This window comes from Aspergillus sydowii (genome assembly GCF_001890705.1).
Source record: "Aspergillus sydowii CBS 593.65 unplaced genomic scaffold ASPSYscaffold_3, whole genome shotgun sequence".
NCBI classification, from domain to species: domain Eukaryota; kingdom Fungi; phylum Ascomycota; class Eurotiomycetes; order Eurotiales; family Aspergillaceae; genus Aspergillus; species Aspergillus sydowii.
In genome coordinates this window covers 650,611-675,356 of record NW_024467861.1, presented here as the reverse complement: position 1 = coordinate 675,356, position 24,746 = coordinate 650,611, and the positions used below count along the sequence as shown (strand labels likewise).

The 24,746-nt window shown below is 49.5% G+C and overlaps 9 protein-coding genes across 9 annotated transcripts; 5 read left to right on the top strand and 4 right to left on the bottom strand.

Annotated features, from left to right (window-relative positions):
* Positions 1-9: 9 nt before the first annotated feature.
* On the bottom strand, positions 10-2,340 carry ASPSYDRAFT_147212 (SulP family inorganic anion transporter; the record flags this gene model as incomplete). Its single annotated transcript, XM_040841693.1, has 4 exons — positions 10-714; positions 770-1,289; positions 1,346-1,972; positions 2,030-2,340. The coding sequence occupies 4 exons, from the start codon at positions 2,338-2,340 to the stop codon at positions 10-12; spliced, it is 2,163 nt and encodes a 720-aa protein (XP_040704368.1).
* Positions 2,341-3,139: 799 nt separating this feature from the next.
* ASPSYDRAFT_56107 (translation initiation factor eIF2 subunit alpha) lies at positions 3,140-4,256 on the top strand (the record flags this gene model as incomplete). Its single annotated transcript, XM_040849151.1, has 4 exons — positions 3,140-3,217; positions 3,288-3,450; positions 3,514-3,721; positions 3,779-4,256. The coding sequence occupies 4 exons, from the start codon at positions 3,140-3,142 to the stop codon at positions 4,254-4,256; spliced, it is 927 nt and encodes a 308-aa protein (XP_040704367.1).
* Positions 4,257-4,894: 638 nt separating this feature from the next.
* On the top strand, positions 4,895-7,026 carry yvc1 (putative potassium ion channel Yvc1; the record flags this gene model as incomplete). Its single annotated transcript, XM_040841712.1, has 4 exons — positions 4,895-4,961; positions 5,012-5,339; positions 5,396-6,330; positions 6,440-7,026. 4 exons carry the CDS (start codon positions 4,895-4,897, stop codon positions 7,024-7,026), a joined length of 1,917 nt encoding a protein of 638 aa, XP_040704366.1.
* A 452-nt stretch (positions 7,027-7,478) lies between these two features.
* Positions 7,479-9,923, bottom strand: ASPSYDRAFT_742106 (uncharacterized protein). The gene is made up of 2 exons (XM_040850766.1): positions 9,794-9,923; positions 7,479-9,729 (listed from the first exon to the last, which is right to left on the bottom strand). Exon 2 carries the CDS (start codon positions 9,519-9,521, stop codon positions 7,800-7,802), a length of 1,722 nt encoding a protein of 573 aa, XP_040704365.1. The 5' UTR covers positions 9,522-9,729; positions 9,794-9,923; the 3' UTR covers positions 7,479-7,799.
* A 2,237-nt stretch (positions 9,924-12,160) lies between these two features.
* ASPSYDRAFT_87138 (putative APSES transcription factor) lies at positions 12,161-14,388 on the bottom strand (the record flags this gene model as incomplete). The annotated part of the gene is made up of 3 exons (XM_040851786.1): positions 12,161-14,007; positions 14,064-14,250; positions 14,341-14,388. 3 exons carry the CDS (start codon positions 14,386-14,388, stop codon positions 12,161-12,163), a joined length of 2,082 nt encoding a protein of 693 aa, XP_040704364.1.
* A 428-nt stretch (positions 14,389-14,816) lies between these two features.
* On the top strand, positions 14,817-15,256 carry ASPSYDRAFT_56103 (NADH dehydrogenase [ubiquinone] 1 beta subcomplex subunit 7; the record flags this gene model as incomplete). Its single annotated transcript, XM_040849150.1, has 3 exons — positions 14,817-14,868; positions 14,954-15,075; positions 15,152-15,256. The coding sequence occupies 3 exons, from the start codon at positions 14,817-14,819 to the stop codon at positions 15,254-15,256; spliced, it is 279 nt and encodes a 92-aa protein (XP_040704363.1).
* Positions 15,257-15,329: 73 nt separating this feature from the next.
* Positions 15,330-16,300, top strand: ASPSYDRAFT_741904 (uncharacterized protein). The gene is made up of 3 exons (XM_040850764.1): positions 15,330-15,364; positions 15,425-15,771; positions 15,836-16,300. The coding sequence occupies exons 2-3, from the start codon at positions 15,548-15,550 to the stop codon at positions 16,101-16,103; spliced, it is 492 nt and encodes a 163-aa protein (XP_040704362.1). The 5' UTR covers positions 15,330-15,364; positions 15,425-15,547; the 3' UTR covers positions 16,104-16,300.
* Positions 16,301-17,170: 870 nt separating this feature from the next.
* ASPSYDRAFT_87136 (glutamate--cysteine ligase) lies at positions 17,171-19,515 on the top strand (the record flags this gene model as incomplete). Its single annotated transcript, XM_040851785.1, has 7 exons — positions 17,171-17,181; positions 17,244-17,316; positions 17,375-17,440; positions 17,503-17,645; positions 17,695-17,820; positions 17,874-18,459; positions 18,511-19,515. The coding sequence occupies 7 exons, from the start codon at positions 17,171-17,173 to the stop codon at positions 19,513-19,515; spliced, it is 2,010 nt and encodes a 669-aa protein (XP_040704361.1).
* Positions 19,516-19,746: 231 nt separating this feature from the next.
* ASPSYDRAFT_146493 (uncharacterized protein) lies at positions 19,747-20,217 on the bottom strand (the record flags this gene model as incomplete). The annotated part of the gene is made up of 1 exon (XM_040841630.1): positions 19,747-20,217. The coding sequence occupies one exon, from the start codon at positions 20,215-20,217 to the stop codon at positions 19,747-19,749; it is 471 nt and encodes a 156-aa protein (XP_040704360.1).
* Between the last annotated feature and the right edge of the window lie 4,529 nt (positions 20,218-24,746).

The window sequence follows — 24,746 nt, the reverse complement described above, 5'->3', positions numbered from 1 at the left end:
CACTGATGATCAAACGCTGGAAGCACCGAGTGTTTGAGTTTCGGAATCAACCAGCTTAAGCGCTTCGTCGACGTGTGCGACGAAATGGGATATGCCTCCACATCGCGCGACGATGCCACTGCGCTCAAACATGCGGAAGACCCCGCGATTTGGAACACGGCAGAAGAACACCCTTGCCCCATTCTGCGCATAACCATCTACAATCTCAAACAAAACTTGTGTTCCTGAGCCATCAATGCTAGTGACACCGTGAACATCGAAGATGACGTTTTGGTTGTGCTCCGGAGGACGGATTCGCGGCATTGACGGGTGAGCACGGCTTGTTCCGTACATCTCCAGTCGGCGTAGTCGGTTCTTGAGATCACCAGTGTTTGCGAATGTCAGGGGCTCTGGAATTTTAACGATTAGAGAGCCTTCAACAGCCTCGACAGTTTCCGGCCGGAGTTCAGCGTTGTCGAACCGATCACTGCCTGCCACTTTGCCGAGAATCTGAATGCGAGGTTGTGTAGAGTGACGGATAAGAATTAGCACGGATAGCCCCATTCCCAACGCCATTCCTAGCTCGAGCGAGTAAAAGATGGTCGACACGAAGATGAGGAGCATGAGCGCTAACTCTGTCCAACCTCGTAGATGGACAAAGAATGCCACATCGTGAGGACACTCCTCAATTAGAGTAAAGGCGACAACGGATATCATGGAAGAAAGCACGGCTTTCTATGACCTCATGAGTAAGTGTTTGCAAGAAAAAAGGATACCATGTGGAACTCACCGGTAGATAGTAAAGATAGGGCAGAAGGACCATGATACATGTCACGGTTATCATGCTAATGAATATGTTGCTCATTGGCGAGTGCGCACCAGTCGAGACGTTGACTTTACTTCTTGCATACCCACCAAATGAAGGGAGAGACATGAAGCATCCGCCTACGACATTGGCGAAGCCTAAAGCAACCATCTCTCTATTAGGGCTAACTTGTATTCCTTTTACACCCTTATTTGCGGCTCCTGTGATACCTTTGGCGGCGACGGACGACTCAAAGAAGCCGAGAATCGCGATGATAAAAGCGGTGCTCAACGCACCGCGTATCTGCTCTGAATGTTTGGGTTGAAAAGGCCACTCAAAATTAAAAACACCGTTGCCGGAGTTCTTAGTTGCGCCCAAGACCTCAAGTCCTTTCTCATGCCACCGGAGCTGCTGTGTTAAAATAGCCGAGAAAACGACAACAAGCATACGATCTGGGAAATAAATGACCTGCGGAAACCGTGGCTGGAGGAACTTCTTAACAGTGCTGTAGGTCGACCTAATTAGAAGTTGACCTTTCCATATACTGGGGGAGGTGCCTACCGGAATAACAGAATGATAGCAAAACTCGTAAATGCAACACCGACTGTTAAGCTATGCGAGTATTTGATATTCCTGATGAGGAATAATAGCTTATCCACCGTGCTGCCATGTGTTATGCCGGCCTTCTTCGCTTCCGTCGCTAACCCAAGCTCGGGAATAAATTGGTCCACGAATATAACAAATCCGATGGCGGTAATGAAGCCTCGAAGGAAAGGCCGGCTTAGAACGTTGTCTAGAAATCCTAGTCGAAATATTCCAGCAATCAAGATCATAGCACCTGCCAGTGCAGTAGCTACACCCACAACTATAGCATTTGCAGCCTCATCTTCCTCCCCAGATGGCCCGGGTTTAACAGTTTCCTTGACGATTGTTCCGGTCAACAACGACGCAGCTGCTTCCGGTCCCAGAATCAACAACGGGGAGCTTCCTAATATCGCGTATATGAATGGTTGAATAACGAAGGCGTAGAGGCCGTTGATCGGAGGCGCATGCGCGATATTTGACAAAGAGAGACCCATGGGAATGTAAATCGAGGCGACTGTCAAGGCGGCACTGAAGTCCCCTCGGAGGTAGGACCACTTGTATTGAGAAATCCAATTGAAGAACGGAATGTAATACGATATGTACCTGAGTAAACATTAGCCAACTGCTTTTGACGATTGGCGCGGAAAAGAATTAACCTACAGCGATTTACTATGTCTTACTGGAAGCGGGGTGGAAGTCCCTGTTTGAGGTAAGTTTTCTGGACCATGTATGCTCGGTGCCGCGCCGGTCGACTGCCGACTGAGATGTCTGATGCGAGACCGTTCACCGGCGAAATCAGCTGTACGCCACGCAGGCCCATCAATCTCCATTCGCGGTGTGAAGGTGCCATGGTCGCAAGCATCTCCCATGCCGCATGGAGGCTCGCGTCGGTCATACGAACCCAGCAAAGGTGTTTGTGAGTCGACTCCCCGAGCAGGATTCCCTCCTGCAGAATCATTGACGTTGCTCATTGTATTGGTATGCGTTGTCAAAGTATAAAGTTAGGGAGTGTGGATGAGCGAAAGGTATTGAGCGCAGTTCCTCGATCCAACTGAGATAATCCAGAATCGGTTATATTCGATATGAGTGGCAGCGGCGAAACGCCATGTAGAGACAGCGCTTGGTGAAGACTATTCCCGAGATATTGACGGCCGGGGTATGAGCAAGGATTTGCCTTGTAAGCTCAAGTAAAACAATAATAATAAAAGAAAACTAGGAAATAAAGATAAGCCGACGTCGAAAGTACCTCCGTACTACTACACCGCTCATGTTAGTGTCTATCACTTAGGACAAACAGAAGTCTGGGACCTTACGATGCATAACGAGGTGAAGACGACGACCAAAACGGTTGTGCTTGAGCTCCAAGAGGCAAACGTTGATATAGCAAGGCCGGTAATTCTTTTTCGCCACGGAAGGATTTGTTCAATCGGTTTATGCGTCGATGATATGAGGGCTGCGATATTGATTGGAGACAAGCCCGAGGTCGATGAGGGCGGTGGATACTGCCGGGGCGGTGAGGAAATACACGTGACTCCATTCGAAGCCCAAAGTGGGTTTTGAGCCGCCACAAAGCGATTTGAAGGAATTGTGCTGCGATATCGAGGACAATTATCCCCGTCGGTTTCTCACTCTCCTCGCCGAATTTCACCCGCAGATCCCGCATCAGGAATTGTTCAGTCTCAGAGCTTCATTGTTTGCCTACGAGATAATTTCCGACCCTAACGAATTCACATTCTCGCCCGCAAAAAAAAGGCGCGCAACCCCGCCAAAATGTCGTTAACCAATTGTCGGTTTTACGAGGAGAAATATCCGGAGGTGGATAGCTATGTTATGGTCAACGTGAAACAGGTACGGACTCTCAGGTGTGGACTTTCAACACTCACGGGCAAAATATAACTTATGTCTTGCAATTTTCTAGATTGCCGAGATGGGCGCCTACGTGAAGCTCCTCGAATATGATAACATCGACGGAATGATCCTACTCTCCGAACTTTCGCGAAGACGTATCCGTAGTATCCAGAAGCTTATCCGTATTGGCCGCAACGAGGTTGTTATTGTGCTCCGTGTGGACAAGGAGAAGGGTGAGTGCAATGTCACCGGTCAGCAAGGTAGATATTCTAACGTGTCTCGTCTTTAAAACTTAGGCTACATCGATCTGTCGAAGCGACGAGTTTCTCCAGAGGACGTTATCAAGTGCGAGGAGAGGTACAACAAGAGCAAGGCGGTGCACTCAATCTTGCGGCATGTTGCAGAGGCCACTCAGACCCCGCTTGAGACGCTATATCAGAAGATCGCGTGGCCCCTGAACCGGAAATACGGTCATTCTCACGACGCGTTCAAGATTTCCATCACGTAAGGCTATTCCATCTGTACACCAAAGCCTTACGCAAATGACTCATACTCTTCTAGGAACACCGAAGTTTGGACCGATGTCGAGTTCCCCAGCGATGCCGTTAAGAGAGAGTTGACTGAATACATCGGAAAGCGACTTACGCCTCACCCAACGAAAGTGCGTGCCGATATTGAAGTTACTTGCTTTGGTTACGATGGGATCGACGCGGTCAAGAACGCTCTGCGGACCGCTGAAGCGGAGAACACTGCTGAAAACCAAATAAAGGTTAAGCTGGTGGCTCCTCCCCTTTATGTTTTGACGAGCCAGTGCTTGGACAAGACCTACGGTGTCAAGATGCTTGAAGAGGCCATTCAAAGGATTGAGACCACAATTAAGGGCGCCAACGGTGCTTGCACGATCAAGATGGCCCCCAAGGCTGTTACGGAGCACGATGATGCCGCTCTTCAGGAGCTCATGGAGAAGCGCGAGCGTGAAAACATGGAGGTCAGCGGAGATGAGAGCCAGTCCGAGAGCGATGAGGGCGTCCCCGAATAAGACTGTGCGCCATTTATCAGTACCGCCCCGAGGCTTAGCTGGAAAAAGGGTCCGGGATGGTCCAGATTACACGCATCGCCGTGTATCGTGTCGCGCTGGGAGCAATCCTGGGGTTGGTTTGGGTTGTAGGGTAGAAGGGCAAAAAGTTGATTAGATGGGTTTTCCAAACGTGTCACGACTTATGAGACGAAGGACGGATTAGTTCGCATGGAGGGGAGGTCTGGATCAGCATCAGTGTTCAAAAGCGAACCTGCGTGTCTGGGATTGGGGCGTTCTGTCTGTACGACGTTGTGCGTATTCTCGATCTGTGGAGACAGTTTTCATGCCCAGATGGTTGGGGTTGGAAACTTCCAATTTATCGTTATCCTACTATTTCCGATGTACATAAGCTTTTCTATCAGTGATTCACCGCCGGTGGACCGGCTTAGACATCTAAAGTGCTATCAAAACTCCTTTGAAATTGACTGAGATCGATGAGGGATCCAGAAAGTGGCTGGGGGCGGGGCAGCGGTCAACTATCGTTATAAGCTTTGGTTCCCGTCTCCCTTCATCCCCGTCAACTGTGTTCACAACTCTTTCCATCTGGTTTTAGAAGCAACAACATTAATTATCTGCTCCTTGTCCCAGTTTCCGTCAATATGGGTTGGCGGGACATTTTCGTCTCTGACGCAGCGCAGTTTCGGCAGGACATGCAACGGCATCGATGTACGTCACTAAGGAAGCTTCTCAAGTCCTGTGTCTGAAACAATTTCTAGTGCTCCCTACTCACGAAGGTGATGAGGTTCCCACGGACCATCCTGCGAAGGAAGTTACTAGACTTGCGCTGCGGTTGAAATATCAGCTCGAGCAAGTTATCCCCTGCGAGCTGGATGAGGACTCGGTCACGAACCCCAATTCCCGGATCATCACTCATGATGTAGTCCAGACTGCTATGCAGGCGGGCGGAGATGACCTTCGTGCCTGCGTCCCTTTCTGCTTACTAGTGTGTCTACGCTGGTTTCAGCACCAGGCCTCGCAGGAGCTGTGGGATGCCGACCTTCACGAACTCCGGGCGACCGCCTGTGAGGTCATTGCGAAGCGAATGTATTACGACCTTGGTTTGTAATTACTCAGGATGCTTGTTTACTGACTATCAATAGCATTGAATCCGAGGAGGACCAGAATCATCTTCTCGTCCATATCCTACTCAAGCGTTACTCAATCTTCCAAGATGGCGAAGAAACTGCCCCAGTCAATGTCATCGAGCGAGCCGTTGATCTCCATGCCCTGAGGGTCATTGGGTCTTCCGGATACCAGAAGTGCATCAGGTACCTCTGGAATGGCTGGTTGTGCCAGCAGGAAGGCAACCCAACAAACTTTGTTCCCTATCACGATAGAGATAGTACTGAGTTTTCAGTGCACTTCCATCCGGACCGCATGAGGGCGCCCATTTACCAGAGCGCATGCCAGATCTTGTTTTCGCTTGTCTACTTGGCTTTATACACCCAGATTATCAACTCCGTCAATCCCACTGGGGACTTGGATGTCGTTGAGGGAATCCTTTATATTATGACACTGGCTTTTATCTGCGACGAAGTGACCAAGCTTTGGAAAATAGGACGAAACTACTTTGACTTCTGGAACGCATTCAACTCTACGCTTTACGCCATCCTTGCCGTCTCATTCGTCCTTCGCGTTACAGCCCTAGCACACTCCCCTTCCGCGGGGGACGAAAAGAGACAGTCACTAAACAAACTAAGCTACAACTTCCTAGCCTTCGCTGGTCCAATGTTTTGGATGCGCATGATGCTCTACCTGGACACTTTCCGTTTTTTCGGCGCCATGTTCGTTGTCCTGCGCGTCATGATGAAGGAGAGTCTGATTTTCTTTGCTCTCCTCTTCGTCGTCCTGGTCGGGTTCTTCCAAGCGTTCACGGGCATGGCCCAAGTTGACAATGGACCCCTCGGCACTAAAAGTATCATCATTGGGATGGCAAATAGTATCATGCAAAGCCCAGAGTTCGGGATGTTCGAGGACTTTGCGTTTCCGTTCGGTATCATTCTGTATTACTTCTATACCTTCATCATCCTAACCAGTATGAACAACCCTCCCCTCCCCTCCCGCGGCGGCTTCCCCCCTGCCTCTCAAGTTTCCCAGGGGTTTCAGCTTGTTCAGACCATGGTATTAACTGCATAATGCGATAGTCCTCCTTAACATCCTAATCGCCCTCTACAACTCCGCCTATGAGGCCATCTCCGGAAATGCAACGGATGAGTACATGGCGATATTCGCACAGAAAACAATGCAATTCGTGCGCGCCCCGGATGAGAATGTCTTCATCCCACCTTTCAACATTGTTGAAATCCTCTTCCTGATCGTCCCCTTTGAATGGTGGCTCCCCGGCCCATCCTATGCTAAACTTAACGATATTGTAATGGGTATAATCTACTCACCGCTCTTATTGGTAATCGGCTTCATTGAAGTGCGTGAAGCGCGCCGAATCAGACATAACCGCCGCCGCGGTGAGGAAGACGATGACAGCGTTGAGGAGTGGGAGCATATAGCTGAGCAGGTGGACTTTGAGATTGATGATACCTGGAAACAGCGTGTGCGTGAGAGTTCACCGAATGTGCATATTGATCAGAGTAGTGTTGAGATTGCGCAGTTGAGGGAACAGATTCAGTCGTTGACGGAGTTGGTAAGGCAGCTGGCTGAGGAGAAGATGGGGGGTAGCTCGAGTTTTGGAGGTGGTGGAAATGCGGGAGAGACGAGGTCTGATGTTGCTGATTGACGTGATGGATGATTTTGTTGCTGTACCTAATTGATATTTTGGGTTCTTTGTTTTTAGTGGATGAGTGAGCGTCCACTCTTCCCGGTCGTGCCCTTTCTGCTCTGTTTTCGTATATGTTGGTTGGTTGACCATGGGTGGTCGCTATATAAGGCGATCTCGACAGTGGACAGGTTGATATTGCGTAGTTACCCTGTGAATATTTGTCAAATACCAGTTGACTTCATCCAGCTGGGCTTTATAGGGTAGACCGCCTCTAACCGTTGTCTAGTCAACGTAGACATCCATGGTTGAGTTGGTTTTTGTTACTACTGAGAGCTTCTAACAGTCCAAAGAATGGAAATTTTGATGATTGAGTTGGATAATGGAATTTCCGAGGTTATACTTAATGGGAATGAAACAATATATGACAGCAAAGGAAACAGACACATCGATCCATCCAGTGGGCGAGGTCAAGCATACCAAAGAAAGAAGTATGGACTAACTGTCGAATCTTGAGTCTTTGATGTTCCAAACACAGTTTGTAGAGAATAGAATAAATGAGAGAAGCAGCTCTCAGAATCCCATAACCATCTCACAATAGATCAAGTCATGTAGACGTCGATTTCGGATGGGGGCAATGCACCGTGATCACAGTTGCCTAGGCATAAGAAACGAAAATAAAACATTCGAGAGCTAGACATAGAAAACAAGCAAACAGAAAAAATGACAATCATCGCAATAGCAGTAGCCAGTCCGTTACGTTTCGGTCATATTATTTATGTACGACGTGCACATCACATGATTGGAGTCTTGCGCTTTTCGGCGCTTGACAGCACAAGCATGGGCGTTTTGCGTCTCTCCGTACCCTGAGCTACCGTCTTCTGGCCAGCGACGACAGCAGCCACAGATGGGGATCCGCCTTGAGAAGTGTGGTCCGCGAATTTGCCTGCAAAGTACCCGTCTTTTTCACTGAGAGGGGTTGTACTAAACGGGCTGTCTTGTGACTTGCGCTCGCGGGAGGATTTCTCCTTCCTCTCAGAGCCAATAGCACCATTGGCAACAGCACGCAGGCTGCCTAGGCTGGGTTTGCTCGAAAGACTGCCACTGCGAACCGTGGCATCATCATTGTCAGAGAAGGTAAACTCTTTTTCACTTGCGGGAGTGTTGGTGCCACCACTGCTGTGTCCTATGCTTCGAGAGTCCCCGCGACGTTCAATGCCGGCACGGACTAAGTTGTGAACAGCGCGACGACGCTGGCGGGTAGCAAAATTCTTGCTTCCTTCGTGCCTTGAGGTTGGCTTGGCAACAAGTTCTTCCAGCGATGGTGGGCCACGCGGCTGACGGATGGGATGCTCTCCTGCACGGCCCTGACCTGGCCCGAAGGTTCCCGTTGCTGGGGTTGCGACGGGAGCAGTTCTAGGGCCGGTGACATGGGAAGTGTTGTTAGCTTTATTGATGTCAATTCCAGTCTTGGGACCCGGACCGAAAGATGTATTTTTCTTGTGGGCTCTGCGGAACGCATTCGCGGAAGGAGGAGGAAGCGGTGCAATACCATCTTCGGACGACGGTGTACCATTGCGAGACGCTTCTCCCGATACATTCGCCGGCGACTTGACTGACTCAAGAGGTGGAGAGACCTCAGCCCGGAAAGACGGGACATGCAAGGGTGGAGATTGAGCCTCCTCCTCCGACTGGTACGGCGGCGAAAAATCCTGTTGCGTGTTGTTGTCATATATATAATTCAACTGGCCAGTCAATGGATTGTAAACCGAGAACAACCCCGGCTGACCAGCAATAGGCTGAACCACTGGCTGCACGCCCTGCTGGAGCTGCTGCTGATAAAAACCCATATTGGGGACTGGGAGTGGCGCAAAGTCCTGCTGCTGCTGCTGAGCGAGATTCGCACCCAAGCTCAGACCCTGGAATTGCTGGGCAGCAGCGGTGACACTCAGCAGTTGCTGCTGCAAGCGCTGCTGCTGAGCGGCAAGAAACAAGTTCGTCGACATCAACTCCGCATAAAGATTATCGTCCATGGCTATGTCAGTAGGAAAATCAATAGCCGGAGGTGCTAGGACCTGCTCCGGCAAGGTATACATAGGACGGCCAGTATTCGTGTCGTGACCCTGGTTATTCGTCAAGGAGTGTCGTGGGAATCCAGTTCCCGTTGCGGTTTGTGGGATGTTGGGCTCGGCAGTGCGATTAGAGAGGTTGCCATACCGATCTCCCTCCAGACCGAGGTGCTGCCGGCGCTGGTTGTTAGAGGGAACGGTAGCTGACTTAGGAGCAGTTCTCAGGCCGGCCAAAAGGTGCGAGCGACTAGTCCGTGGGGTAGCAACCGTCGCCGAAGGTTGCGATTCATCAATAGTTGAGATATGCGGTGGCGGAACGCTCAAGCGCTTGACGTTGGGGCCTTTCCTCCGAGACCCAAAGCTGGATCCCGGAGCACCCAAGGACGGCCCATTATTGAAAGACGAATTGTAGGTCATCTGAGCAAGACCGCCAGCGTCCATACTCATGGTTGTTTATCAGAACGTTGTATGTGCAATAGACGAATATGATAGTCGTGGTATCTCAATATGCAAGACGATGCTATGTGGTCGATACGAGAGTGAAGAGGGAAAATTCGCCAATTATCAGATTAGAGGACTTCGAAGGTAGAGATGGTCCACCAAAAAATTAATCGAGAGCGGTATGGGTTATGCAATGAAAGAAGGCGACTCGCGTCTTTGTGAGCTTCGAAAAATCGATTAGCAAAAACTCTGTATGGCAAATGGGAAGCGCAACTTACTCGCAAAATAAGAGAAACCCGAGCAAAAAGCAAGTAACCAGGCTTACGATTAGCGGATGTATGCGTCTAGGTGCAGTTGGTGCGATATAGTTGGATTCGATGTAAATGGAGTCAAGGATAGACAGTGGAACGCGATCGACAACGATCCCACTGAGCGGTGATCGAAGAGAATGGCGGTCGGGGTCGGCGATTAATGGTAGGCGATAGTAAAATAGACCCGAGAGATGCTCTGCAACCCTCAAGGTAGCTGGAAATGGTCCTTTTGAAATGAAAAGCGTGACGATATCGAGCGGTTATTGCTCGAGAGTCAAGCCGGGTGAATTGGTGAGAAGAGCCGCTTCCAAAGTCCTGTAAGGGGGGAAGCGGTTTGACTTTCTGCTCTTTTCAACTTTTTGATGTATTTATTTCTTTTTGCGTGTTTATCGAATCTTTTCCTTGTGCCCAAAGCTTTCTAAAGTTTCGGGTGAAGATGCGTGAGAGACACGAGACCTCAAGTCTATCAGTTGGGTGCGGATCGGGTCTCGGCGCGTTTGTCGCTTTTCCCACACGTTATTTCGTCTTTCCGAGCCTTTTGCTACTGATTCCCGCAATTATATGCAAAGAAAGCCCCAGATGTTTTCGATGTTTTCTGAGATTTTATGCTTTCAATACAACAGACGAAAATCCGGCGGGAAATGAGACAGGCGTTGAAGGGGCTGGCGACGGAAAAGAAAGTAGGGGTGAAGGAAACAATATAGATTAAGAAACGAAAGAGAAAGGTAGGAAAGAAAGAAAATGGAGAATTAGACGAACAAAGTCGATTGAGCGAGAAGAAAGGAAGAAGAAAGGGAGTCGGAGCCCAAGAGAGAGAGGAAGAGGAGGAGGGTGAGGGTGGAAGAGAGTCGGAGGAGAAGACGAAGAGGAGGAAGAGGAAACGGAAGAACGAAGAGACGGACGGACGAAGCAGAATCGCCAGCCCGGACCTGGAGTTCAATAGTCACGCTAATCACAATGAAGCTGCTATTAATACTACGCGGAAATCATCTCAACATTTCATAGCCACTGAGATGACCATATCGACAATCTTAATATGCAATGTCCATCTACTCTTCTCATACCACCATTCACTCTCTCTTCTCCTCCCTGTCCGCTTCGCGTATCCCAGTCACGGACATGGACACCTCAGGGATCAGGCTTCGAGCTGAACTCCTGGATAGCAGCTAATCTCAATCCAGCTAGCGGCTGGAGCCGAGAAGTGACTGCCAGGCATTTACGCTGTCTGATTGGCCACTGGGACAGCACATCAGTGCCTGAAAACCCAGGACCCCGATGTTGTGACCCGTGACCCGAGCCAACACCGGAGTCTGTGCCCCAGGACCTGTGCGTTCCCATGAACTCGACCTCTAGGCTTGAACTCCTACCCACATGATACTAGCATGGTTTATTGTTAGCATTCACTTGCATATTTAATATAAAGACAAAACAGTTTAATCATCCCACCACACAGGCTAGCCTTTGTCATCCATTCATCGCCCCTCCCCGCTCCTGCTGGAGCCCTGCCCACCTTAATATCACCTGCAGCAGTCAAAGAAATAGCCGCTCTCCTCCGCCAATCCAACCCCAGAACTCTCTTGTCTCAAGTTTCGCACATCCCTTCCCCACCAATATAATTGGCCCGCAGGTCCTGAGCCCCGGCCGAGCGCTGTGCGACGTGGCTTTCCTCATTGCCAGTGAGATTGAATTCTCTTGTAAGATTCGCTCAGGAACCGCCGTCCTCATGACTGGCTGCCCTCTGCTTGGTGGGCTGTGGTTTTTATTGAGTCTTGACTCACTGGAAGTGGCGAATGGGGAGCTTGACTGCTTGAGTGGCGTGGCAGCTGGATTCTTGAAATTACGAGAGAACAATCGTCAAAGAGGTAGGAGGGGCAAGTGGCTGTATATGCCCTTTTCTTCGTCGGCCCGAGGAGTATGAATACGGCGGAGACATGAAATTTCGTTGGAATTATTGCATGACGGTTCCTATATACATTGCAATCTTTGCACTCCTGTCACGCTTGGATTGTATAATCTAGTACAGGGAGTCTGCGCCCCAAAACAGCCCAGTCCAAGTTCTGCTCTCCATCTTATACAAGGGGAATCCTTGCTCACAAAATTCAAAGTGAGCAGGTAAAAAATAATAGGGTATCTGCTGACAAGACAGAACGGAACAGTAAACCACCTCCCACAAAGTTGATTAGCTATGGAGCCAAAAGAGATTATGGGATGAATAGACGTGGAAAATAGACTCGAGAATGAAGACAATATACTCCGTGCTGACGGAGTCGTAGAAAAACGGCACATTAAGAGTCATCAGGTGTATCATGGTGATAATTGCAGGTGAATTATCAATTAAGCATCCACTGATACTATTGGCCCTGGAAAAGGTAATGAGGCCGAGTCTTTTTGGTCTGTGTCTGGCGACTCAGGCTCAATGCCCTTCCCATTCATTCGGTCAAATTCAAGGGTTTCAGCCAATTCAGCGGCCATGGGATCGAGCTCCTCCTCTTTCAGGCCTGTGGCGAGTGCCACGAGCTTGCGATGTACGTCAAATTTCGTGCTGACGCCGGCATCAGCTCTTTGTTGAGCCAGCTCCTTCACAGCAACACGTCTTGTCTTTTGTTCAGAACACAGTGTGCGAGCTAATTGGAAAGAAGTGATTAATTTGGCCTGCTCGTTCGACGTCTCAGATACCATCTGCGATGGAACTGGGGTTGAGGCTAGACGTTCCTTCAAGCGGGATTGTTGCATCTGCTCTAGCAGGGACTCATAATTGCTTTTGAATTGTTCGTATCGGCCACACTGTGCGTCACTCGACTCCTCCGCAGCTTCCCTGGCAGCCAAGGCGTCGTAATGCTTCTTGATTTTTTGCCGGTCTAGCTCTAACTGCTCATATAACGCCTCTGGATTGGCGACATCATCCGAGTCGTGCTGATTGGGTTTTGCACTGCCGTAGCTTGAAGCAAGCTTTTTGTTTGCCTCTGCCATGATTACACCGATTCGAGACAGCAATTGCGCAGTAGCAGGAGACGCCTCAGCTTGAGTAGTGAGGGAATGTGGTTCCAAGCTGGTGGGAACGCCAACTTCACCATCCACTTGATCATTTCCCATAGTGATGGATGATGGGGGTGGAGGGATGTCACGCTCTAGAGGATGGGCTCGTTGCATGATGCTGGAGGCAGTTTCGCCTCTTTTATTGACCAGGTCTGCCGCCCTTGGGCAGCGGGAAAGAAGTAAATCGACTAAGCGAAACACCCCGTTGCGTGCAGCAACTAGAACGGCTGCATCTCCGTTCGAATCCTGACAGGACAACAGCAAATCAACTTCCTCTGGAGAGAACGTGGTGCGCAGCCTCTCTAACGCCACTTCACAGTAATATCGAGAGCTCTTCCATTTCCCTTTGCTCTTTGTCGTTTGTGCTATATGATGAAACAGGGTAGCACCAAACCAGTCCCTGAACGAGATCGTGTCAAGGAGTAGGTCTAAAAGCGCGGGAAATGTTCTTTTTTCGTAATTATTCGTGAACAAAACAGCGCGCACAAGCGGTGTTTCTTCATGAACAGATAAGGCTTTAATATCTGCTCTTCTCCGCAGCAAGTCTTTAACGATCTCCAAGTCACCCATTGCGCATGCCCAGTGGAGGGCTGTATTTCCTGAATCATCGATTGCGCGATCCACTTGAAAATTGGCCGGCGGCTGTGGGGGTGGAACACGCGTTGCTTCTGGAGCATCACCAACAGTCATAAAGTAGTCCAGAAGTTGGTCTCCATAGAGAATATGTTCCTGTTCGCTGAGTGACATGGCGGCCACTTCATTCATTCCTCGTTTACGTTTTCTTGAGGAGTAGGCGCCATTTTGGGACAAAGATATCATTTCTTCATCAGCAATCATGGACGATGACTCGAGAGTTGCTTGTTCGATTGACTCGTCCTCATCAAAGCCAGGGTTGATTTCATATTGTTCATGGTGGAAACTCGGCGGTCCCATGCTTCGGTGTGATTTTCCAGCAGCAAAGACCTCCTCATTTGTAACTCTCCTATTGCTGGCTTTTGGAGCTCTTGGCTTTGAAGCTGCTGTATGCTTGGGTGCCGGGGGAGGACTGCGGTCGCCCGCTATGTAGTCGAATATGGGTAGTAGTTTGTCGATTATGTTATTGCGCTCGGCGAGTAGGCGACCTTCAGCCAGGGGAATCCATGTCCCTAAGCAACATGTTAAGGGGCCGAATACATGTCAACAAATCTGGGACCTGATATACCTTGGTATTTGCCATAGCCACCCTGGACTTTCTCATGAACCCCTTTCTGCACTTCGCGCTCGAGAATACGAGTTCTCGCTGGCTTATCAAACCCCGCTACTTTGAGGATGTGCGTGGCATTTATCCAATCATCGGATCGTCTTCGCATAATACTGTCAGAGCCAATCTTGAATTCATATACCGGGACCTAATCAATACCGTTAGCCCAATTTTGCACAATACGAAGGGACAAAAACGACACATCGTCAGCAGCGAAAAGGAACAGAGCAAAACTTACGCTGCTATAGGTAGCGGAATAGACGTTTGAAAAGTCTACTGCCGCCATGATATGCGTCCTCGTGGGCTGGTTTTGCCCAGCAGTTTCCCAGGAGTGTTGGGCGCGGCTTCAGTCTGAAAACCGAGAGTCAAAAATTCAGGCCCTCACTGTCATGAATCTCTGTTCAGGACAATGCGATCTAGGTAAATACCCAATTCAAAAACTGAGAACGTAAAGCAACGCGAAAACAGCCACAGGTGGCTCGTCATGGACTCAATGATCTCTCTCAAAACGCGATGGTTCGCAGGGCCGGCTCGAGACGCGCCTCCAACCGCGTAAAGTGGAATTGGGGCGCTAATCCCCTTTAAACAATAATCACATGACATCACCTGATCTCACAAGGAAGGAACAGCAACCTTACCCCAAAGAGCTGCAAACCACAAGCCGGTCGACCTCTCTGACGATCAACCCCATTTGCACCGCTTCCTCTTCACAATATGACAGTCGCCGAGTCGGTAAAAAGCGCCGTTGGGTTGACCGATACCCAGGGTATGATTTTTTCGCTCAATTGGCGTCCCCGGCGGGGGCTGAAATGCTTGGATTTAAAGCTTTGAATTACTGACAACCTGATTAGCCACCCGCGAGGAGATGTCTGCTGCTCGCCTTCCCTTACAGTACCGTGATTCCTGCGCGCACCTTTTGATCCCTTTGAACCGATGCCGGCAGCAGGAGTATTACCTTCCTTGGAAGTGCGAGGTATGGCTTCGGATGTTGAAGTGTTCCATATTCCAATTGTTTCCGGGCCAGTGACTGACGCCAAATCATGCTATAGGACGAGAGACACGGCTACGAGAAGTGCCAATACGAGGAGTTCAAGAAGCGCGTTGCGAAGATGGATGAACTCCGGGCTGCTAAGGACGGTGCGCGGAGCAATTGATACCAATGATACATCAGTATCAACAAATGTGTTCGAGTTGTACGAAACAGCGAGTTATGTAAATAGAGATTCAGATATCGTTTATCCATGGACCTGCATTGATGTTAGGTGATGACCGAGGTTTTCCGTTACTGTACCCCAGCTGACTTTCGCACTTCTTCGGCACAGCCGACTAATATTGGCGCCCTATATCTGCTTTTGGGCTTTTCCTAAACTTGCTCCGGTTTGGAATCTCAAGAAAAAAAAAAGGGAAACTGCTTCCATATTGTGGCGAAATTCTTATAACCTCGCATGCCCACCATGCTGGACCTGTGGGAGCCCGCTACTCTTGACTCTATCAAGCTCCCCAAGAATACCTTTTGCTCACTCTGTAATTATTGGTTCCAGTATATCAAAGCAACAACGTGGAAATTGTCGTGCTTGGGAAGTGTGCCGGAGTCCAGGTCATACCATTATCTCATTGGACATCCAGCGCACTCTGCGGTTGCTGCTTTTAGGCCAGCAGTCTTTTATTCGTGGGAATTCCTGTCTATGATTATATTGTCACTCTTTAATCTTTCATCTCGTTGACATTCCCAGCGCTACGTTTTTACATCCAGTGATACCACGCAATGAGCGCGAGGCTGTACGAGATACTGTCCTACCTCTTGGAGGAGGGAAGGATGGCTTCTCACCAGTTTTCGTGCCCAAGGGCACCTGGTGTCCTACAACATATACGCAATGTATCGGCGCACAGATATCTATGGTCCAGATGCAGGAGAATTTCGTCCAGGGTGCTGGGCAGATGGAAAGCTACAACCACGCTGGGGATATTTACCGTTTAATGGTGGTCCACGTATCTGTATAGGCCAAAGATATGCTTTGGCCGGGGGTAGCTACGTTCTCGTCCGGATGGCCCAGGAGTTCCGAGTCTTAGAGAGCCGGGATCCAGGACCAGGGTTGAATCCCTGGCTTTAACCTTGTGCTCGCGAAATGGAACCAAAGTGCGCCTCACACCTGCCTGAACTTTTGACTGGATTAGAAGTTGAAAACGGCGATCATAAAAATAACACGGGTACTGTTGTGAAGGAGCGAAGGGATCATTCTGGTTTACCTGTTCGGTCGAACTCTTTGAAAGGAACAACTATCCGTTATATGTCAATATTCATTACCAAATGCCCTCCATCATCGAATCCTATCAAGACACTGTCCTAAACTTAGGTATTCCCTTTTTCCTGTGGACTTTCACTGATATGCACCGTTTAAGCATAGCTTATATCTAGATCTACCCATTTTACAACAAATTTCACACCCAACACTTCATACCCAGAATAAACGTGCCCATATAGGCCCGGTGGACTCATCACCCTATTACTCCAGGTACAGTAGAGTTCAATTAGGCACAGTGAACAAAAGGACCCGGATCGATAGACAGGCACGGGGTCACATGACTCAGCTCTCCGCAGTTGTACCACAGTGCTTAGCAAGCAAGCCATAGGATTTCTGCCGCTAAATGCGTTATTTGCGTTATCGCTCGATAAAATAATCAACGCCCCGCTGCAGCCTGACTGGTCCCGCCATGCAAGACACACTCTTGCACCAATAGGGATGGTGTTTTCTGCTCCAACGAACAGGCGAGAATCTCCAAGGGCATACAGTTGACGATAGGTTTTTGTCAGCGGCCTTTTCCCCTCCACGCCCCTCATTTATCGTACTTACTCCGTGACTATCTTGCTTTTTCTCGTCGGCCGTTCCACTCCGTCCTCTCTTTCCACTGTCCAAACCAAAGGAAAGCTACTTTTACGACGGGAGGGGCCCTCGGCGCACCCCCTCAGCCCCCGCGGAGCGATCGGATTCTCATATTCGCCATACCATATTCCCCTCCTTACGATTTACATTCCTCCTTGAATTGCTGATCGCGGCGGAGGTGCTACCATGGGCCTGCTGTACGTCAAGACATTTTGGTCGGCAACCCAGGCACAAATTTCTAACTTCCGCGGCTCTGTAGAGCTCTAGGAACCGCACTTGAGTGGCCGGATGCGAAGAAGAAAGCGGACCAGGTTCGCAAATGGGGAATTGAGGTTAGTACGCCAATGATTTGGGAACAGTGGGATATTGAATTTAGTTAACGCATGAAAGCAATTGCTCGCGAATTGGCATAGGGCGAAAGGGAAAGAGCGTGATGCCCTTCTTTGGGGAGACGAGGTAAAAGCTTCTTCTTATTGTCGAACTCAGTCTATCTAACTAACAAAAATTCATTGCTCTAGGTGGAATATCTCGTCGTCGCCCTGGATGATGCAGCAAAAAAGGCTCGCTTATCGCTTGCGCAAGCGGAAATTCTGAAATCGTTGGCCCGAGACGAAGCACTTTGGAAAGAAGGATCATGCACATATTCTCATAACAAAGAACAGTGGGTTGACCCTGTTAGAAACTTGACGGCCGTCTCTGACGATTCGCAGCGAGGGTGAGGAGCCGCCTCATTTCCACCCCGAATTTGGACGTTTCATGCTTGAGGCTACTCCTGGTCGACCATGGGGGATAGACTTTAAGGATCTCCTCAAGGTGGAGTCTAATATGAGATGGAGGTATTAACTTCTCTGAAACCCCCTTTATGCGCCAACTAACGATCCTACGTTAGACGAGAGGTAGCAAAAGCACATATGGCGCCGAACGAGTCACCCGTGACCCTGACGACCTTCCCTAGGTTGGGCACAAAAGATGATTATATACAGCCTTATTATCCTCCATCAGGACCGGCCCTGCGATCTCAGTTTGTCCCAGATGAAATCGCAAACCCCCACATTAGGTTTCCTACATTGGCGGCTAATATAAGGTCAAGAAGAGGTCGGAAGGTTGAATTAAATGTTCCTGTATTCAAAGACCAGAACACTCCCCAGCCATTCAAGGACCCAACAGTGAACTATGATCTTCACATATGGCCAGAAGATGATGACGTCCGAAACGGGGCAGCAAAGGATGGCCATGTTTACATGGATGCAATGGCGTTTGGCATGGGAAGTTGCTGCCTTCAGATCACTTTCCAGGCCAAAAATGTACCGGAGGGAAGGAAATTATATGATCAGCTAAGCCCACTTGGGCCGATACTCTTAGCACTCACGGCTGCGACCCCAATCTATAAGGGATTTCTTGTGGATACGGATGTTCGGTGGAACCAGATCGGTAACGCGGTAGACGACCGAACAAAGGAAGAACTTGGCGAGCGCGTGAGTTCTTATCCTGTTTGACCTTGGTGAAGTCTAGCTAACCAGTTGTAGCCGCTAAAAAACGACAGATGGAGGATTCCAAAGTCAAGATATGCCTCGAATTCAACTTATATCTCACAAGACCCTAGACTACGGAAAGAATATTTGGATCCTGATTTGATCGTGGATGAAGATATTAAGAAACGCTTAATGCAAGACGGCATGGACGATCTTCTGGCAACCCATTTTGCGCATCTATTTATTCGTGATCCCATTGTCATTTTCTCCGAAGATTTGGAGGAATTGGATTTGAACAAAGCTGATCACTTTGAGAACCTACAATCCACAAATTGGCAACATATGCGGTTCAAACCGCCACCACCAGAGAAACACGACATCGGCTGGAGAGTTGAGTTTCGGTCAATGGAAATTCAAATGACGGACTTTGAGAACGCCGCATTTTCTATTTTCATTGTGCTTGTCACTCGGGCTATCTTGAGTTTTGACCTCAACTTCTACATTCCCATTCAAAGAACAACGGAGAACATGGAGACTGCACATGCACGGAATGCTGTGCTTGACCAAAAGTTCTATTTCCGAAAGAACCCATTCTCGCCGCCAGTCCGTAGGCAGCAATTTTCATCCGGTGAAAGCAACACCTCGTCGGCTACACATTCCGCATATAACACACCTCCGCCCTCTCCACCACTTGGCCCCGTCGAGGCAGAGTACGAACTTATGAGCATCTCCGACATCATCAACGGGTCCAACGATGGATCATTCCCAGGCTTGATTCCTCTTGTTGAGTCCTATTTGAACAGTGTTAACGTAGATGTCGAGACCCGCTGTTCATTGGCAAGGTATCTCGACTTAATACGGAAACGGGCTAACGGTACTTTATGGACCGGTGCCAAGTGGATTCGAGAATTTGTCGCAAAACACCCTGCCTACAAGCACGACAGCGCCGTGCCTGAGGAAATATGCTATGACCTTGTGAAGGCCGTTGATGAGATGAGTGTTAAAGAGGGGGCAAACGGGAGCGTTGGATGGGAAATGCTTAGAGGCAGGAAGACTTGAGCATATGAGCATATATACTGCAGACATAGACATGGGTGCTTCACGTATATACCCTGCCCGTGCTTTATTTTAGGTACATAGCAGAACTGTTGTTTATTTTCCCATATCACGTTACTTTCGCGCCTTCCAGTTTCAATCATCCTGTTAACACTAGAGCTCTCGGCTTGCTCTCTCCCACTAGTCTCTTGCCCCTTCAATACCACGTCAAGGCGGCGGTACGACGAAAATTGGTCATAAAAGCAGTTTCTTTTCCTCCTCGGTTGGTTGTCGACATGAATCAGCCAGCCCAGTCACTTTCCACTTCCCATTGAGCTTGTGCAAGATGAAGAGCTCAACGCCCACATGGTTCACGGCACCATTAATCCTCGCTCGAAAAGGTGCCCATACTGCCGCAAGATTCCCTGCCTCGTATAACTTGACTTCGGGGTCCCAGATCTGCTCGTCGATCTCGTCTTCCAGTCTCGCGATATGCTCCACGAAGGCACCGATTGTACAGAATCTAGGCATTGCAGGAGCAGGCGGCCATAATGACATCCCTCCAGCACGCACGCAGTATTTTTCGAACTCGATGGAGTTTTTGGCTTTCAGGGCGGACACAAATCCTTCTATAACTGTGAGTATAGAGTCAACTTCGGATGAAGACTGGTCGAGGGTTGTCGCCGGCGCGGTGGGAGTCAAGACAGCGGGTAGTGACCAACCCATCCTCGCCTGGGGAGTATTCTAGGCAGTGCTTGACATAGAGAAGTAAGTAGGCCTTTTCGTATCTCTTTTATCACCGAGGGAAAGCACTGACTGGTACTCCAATACCTTCCTTGTAACCACATGGGGAGGGATGTACATCAGGCGCAGGCCACCCTTCTCCTCGTGCTAGTACACCCGTACTTACTGCATATTTCCGTGGAAAGCCGAGCGAGTACGTACTACACAGGCGAATCTCAAAGCTTCGGCGGTTTTATCTACACTCTGCGACGCCCCATCGGGAATGCTTACATACAACGCGATGGGCCTCGGTGGTTCTCCTTGTACTGTTTTCCCTAACCACACATGTTGTTGACTAACAATAGAACCATGGCAAGCAAGTTATATAGGTGGATTTGCTACTGTTGCAGTGCTAATACAGCATGTCTCAGGTTGTTTCACGGGAAATTGTTGACGGTTCGTAAGGAGGCCGATGCAAGTCATGCCGCCCTTTACCACGTTGGGATGAGGTTGTGTAACACAACCACGCACAGGAAGTCGATCCGATTTGACCTCGCTAAATACCTTGTGATAACATCACATACTACTTTAAACCGCTGCAGGAGCACTTGCATTTGACAATCTTTCCTACTACTTGACTCTAACCCTCAGCCAAATGCAACCGAATACCCGGATAATAAATTGAGGTATGACAAGTTGCGTAACGGCCTCGCGAGAAGAGCACGAGTACAAACGAGCCTGGTTATAGGAGGTCGACTAATAATAACCAGATGCTGTGGAATACTACTGACTATATGGCTATATGGGCCTCAAAGCGGGCCGGCTGGGATCTGTTGCCCCAGATACAGATTGGGAATGGACTGGATTCACTGCGCCGAAATGTATACATAGGCGAGTCTGCGGAAAAGAATGTAAAATATTTGAATCAGTGTTCAGGGACTAAATACCGTGCCCATATATACTTCGAGCCAAGGGGGAAAAGAAAGAAAGCTGAGGCCAGCCGAGAATCCAGTCCCAAGTAGGACTACACAATGTAACACAAGCACTTGAACCGGACACCGTCACGACGAATCAAGGTTCTGCTACTTAGTACTTACACCTAGCATACTCCCCAAGTGCAGTGTCGAGCAGTACCCGGAATTTTAGAACTCAGTCAGTAGCCAGTAATGCAGCCAGCAACACCAACCACAGGCGGCTCGGACCCAGAACTGGCCTCGACCTCCATCGCTCGGTGGTCATACAATATCTCATCTGGTACAACGAGGAGGAGCACATGGGTGCCAACCTTGCTTGTCCAAGACCCGTGCAGGCCAACGCGAGAAGGCGCCTCTGGAACCATCACAAGCAAATCTGACAGAGGCCGACAAGCTAGAATCGGGAGACCTGGCCATCTAGCTACAGCCCTCGACATGTGGTGGATAGCCGATGGCTATGTTTGGACTGCATCGCTGACACAAATACGACAAGCACACATGCTCTTAACATTCCTCTCGGAGAGCGTACATCGCGCATTCAAAGCAATTCAGTTATTCCATTTCGCTGTTCTTAGGGCTAAGCTTACCAACCAGTTAGGACTCGAACAGTGAATCGGCGCGAATCGTGCGCTGGCACTCTTGGAGACCTCGATTACAGAGTACACAAAAGGGCGCCGTCTCACGGATTGCTCCGACATCAGCGTCATAGTCGCTGAATCACGACAGCTTCAACCGCTGTCACGCATTGACAGTGCAAGTCGAAAACTGGAAACGAGGATCTTGGAAGGGCGAGTGCTCGCCTCTCAGGTCGGCCAACAACACAAGACCACTCCGAAAATACACAAGAACCGACACGAATTATTTTGTGACAACGCGACTGAGTCTTCAATACTGAGTCAAGAATAGTGCGAGTAAGCGCCGATGGAGGAGCCCGGGATCTGATCATCGAGTTAATTAAACCCGGCGCTGAAGCAACCTCGAGCAAATGCCGTCCCGTCTGCCGTGCTTCCCAGCCATCATCAATTCATTAATTCATTCTGAGCGTACGAAGATGACTATTATTGCCTCCTGTGCAGTTGTTGACCGTTTGGACCGCAAGTGGTACTTCCGCTTCTGGCAAATACACACTGACATTCCTAGAGGAACCTGTCTTGAAACTATTTGACTCCACACGGGACAGATCCCACAGAACCGGATCCAGATTAAATTGCAATCAAACGTCAAGCTGCGGTTCCCAACGTCCGCACGAGGCAATAATAATAATGCTGATGGAGTATGGACTGGTTCCTTAGCGTGCAAAATCCCCGGCGCTGACACCGAAGATCGAAATCATCCCGATCGATCGAATCGCCGTCGTGTCGAATCGTCCAATAAATTCATACTGACCCAACCCCCCCTTCTCCATCGGCAGCCGTTTCAAAACCCACTCCCGAAATCTTCCTCCCATTCTTCAAGCTCTTTAGCAGCTCGAGATGGGGGGTTGCCGGACCTGCCGGTGATGATGCACACGGAATACCCGCGAGTCAGTCAGCGGGACAATCTAACTATTAATTCATTCGCCTCACTCGAATACCCATATTGAAAGTATTATTATTATTATTTTATTTTATTTTTTTTCCCCTGGGATCCCGGGCCGACTCGTCGTCTGGATCTCAAGACGGAGCTGCGACGAATGACAACTCCCCCCTCTCCATCCCATTCCTCCCATGTGTTCCAGCTCAGCTGAACGACTGAACACCTCCTCTTTCCTTCCCCGCCCACTTCTCTTCTCCCTTTCTTCCCGCGCCCGCTCGGTCCACCGCTTAGGGGGCCACCACGTGTGTCCTAAAGAAATGGTGAGACACGCTTAGGTCTCGGAGAGTCTTACCTTATCTCCTTTCTCCATCTGCCCTGCCGCGATGGGGTTTGTGCTCGGGGGCTAGTTACTCTCGTACCTGGATGGTTCAGGAACGGAACTGCTGTTGGATGGAGCTCTACACCAAGTCACCAACCGTCAAGGCGTCAACGAGCCGCGTCGGAATGACTTGGGTTTCTTCCGTATAGGGGGTCTAGTACCGGAAAGACACGCCGAGGCGTAACCGTTGTGGCCAGCAGACTTCATCCTATGGGTCGCGGGACCAGCTTGATGGGTTGATAGATGGATGGTTCAACCGTAGAAGACGGAGTACGGATGCATAGAACCACGTGGGCAATTCGGAGTATACTGCAACAAGGGGTGGCTGTTTATATGGAGCATGAAAAGTTTCATACTTTGGTGTGCTCTCGCACTGCTGCCGGGGTTTGAGATAGACAGGTACACCACTGCTCCGAGTACAGGTATGGCTAGGACAGAGCCCTGAGGAGAGCAAGAACACGACGTATTCCCCCCCCCCCCCACGGTATCTGCTACTGTAGTAAACCTGACTGTGTTATATTTCCGGCACAGGATGACCGTCATTAGACCCTGCAGAAATATACTCCGAAGCCCGAACACCTCGATGCAGGTTAGACAAGATAGCCCGGAATAATGATATGGCACCATGTCTCACTCTCGACCTTGTAATTTACAGAAGGCGATATCCAAGCTCTTTGCGAACTACTAGTTCGTGCACCCCATCGTCGTGGCTTGGTGGAGATTGGCTTGATGGTGGGATACAGTGAGTACTATAATCAAGCCCAAACGGTGGACGATGAAGCTACTCCATACTCCGTTGTCCATAGTATCTCAAAAGTCTCAAATCTCCTAATGAGCCAGCCCTATACCTGTTCTGTTATCATCTCCGAGGTCTCTTGGAGGGCACATAGCATGAGCATGGAGTAATGTACTAATGATCGCTTGTTGGGCCATCCAGCGTCATATGGCATGTCACATCACCTCACCCTGATTCATGAGTCGTGGTCATCAACCAAGCTAGCCACTGCACCGGCCGAGATCCCGAATCTGACATAACAGGCTAACAGCCGCCGTTGCGAGTCAAGCAAGACTCAAAGAGTGGCTAGTGGGCGGAGAATAACCAGTGGGCCAGGTTGATCATCGACCGTTGTGCTCCGGAGGACCGAAAGGGTGTGATGAGGATTGAGAAGGCAAAAAGCTCCATCTGACGTGGAGAAGGGACCTTGAGCCACTGTTGCTGTCCCCACCATTTGCATCCTGGAATTGGGTTAGGTAAAGGTTGGAAGTCTGTGACAAGCTCCTCGGGATGATGGAACTCGGCGGCGACGCTATAGTTCTTTCCCAACCGCACGGGTTGTATGACAGGTAGCGGTGAAACATCTTCAACCATGGCCTGGGTCGTGTTAACTTTTTCTTTGCCCTCTTCTCCATTCCGCTGCCACTTGTTGGTGTGGTGTTCCAAATCCAGTCAGTTACGGAGTACCACAAGTAGATTTCCATCAGGGTAATAATAACTGAAATACAGTAACGTCCTTTTCCTTACTTCGTCCTCCACTCACGGCTCGAACGGCAACTGACAAGGAAATAAATCCTTCGAAATTAGCGCCACCACCTGTTTCCCCCTTCAACTCCTGAGTCCTGAGTCCTGACCATGCGGAAGTGGATCGGAATTCGGTGCCACAGTC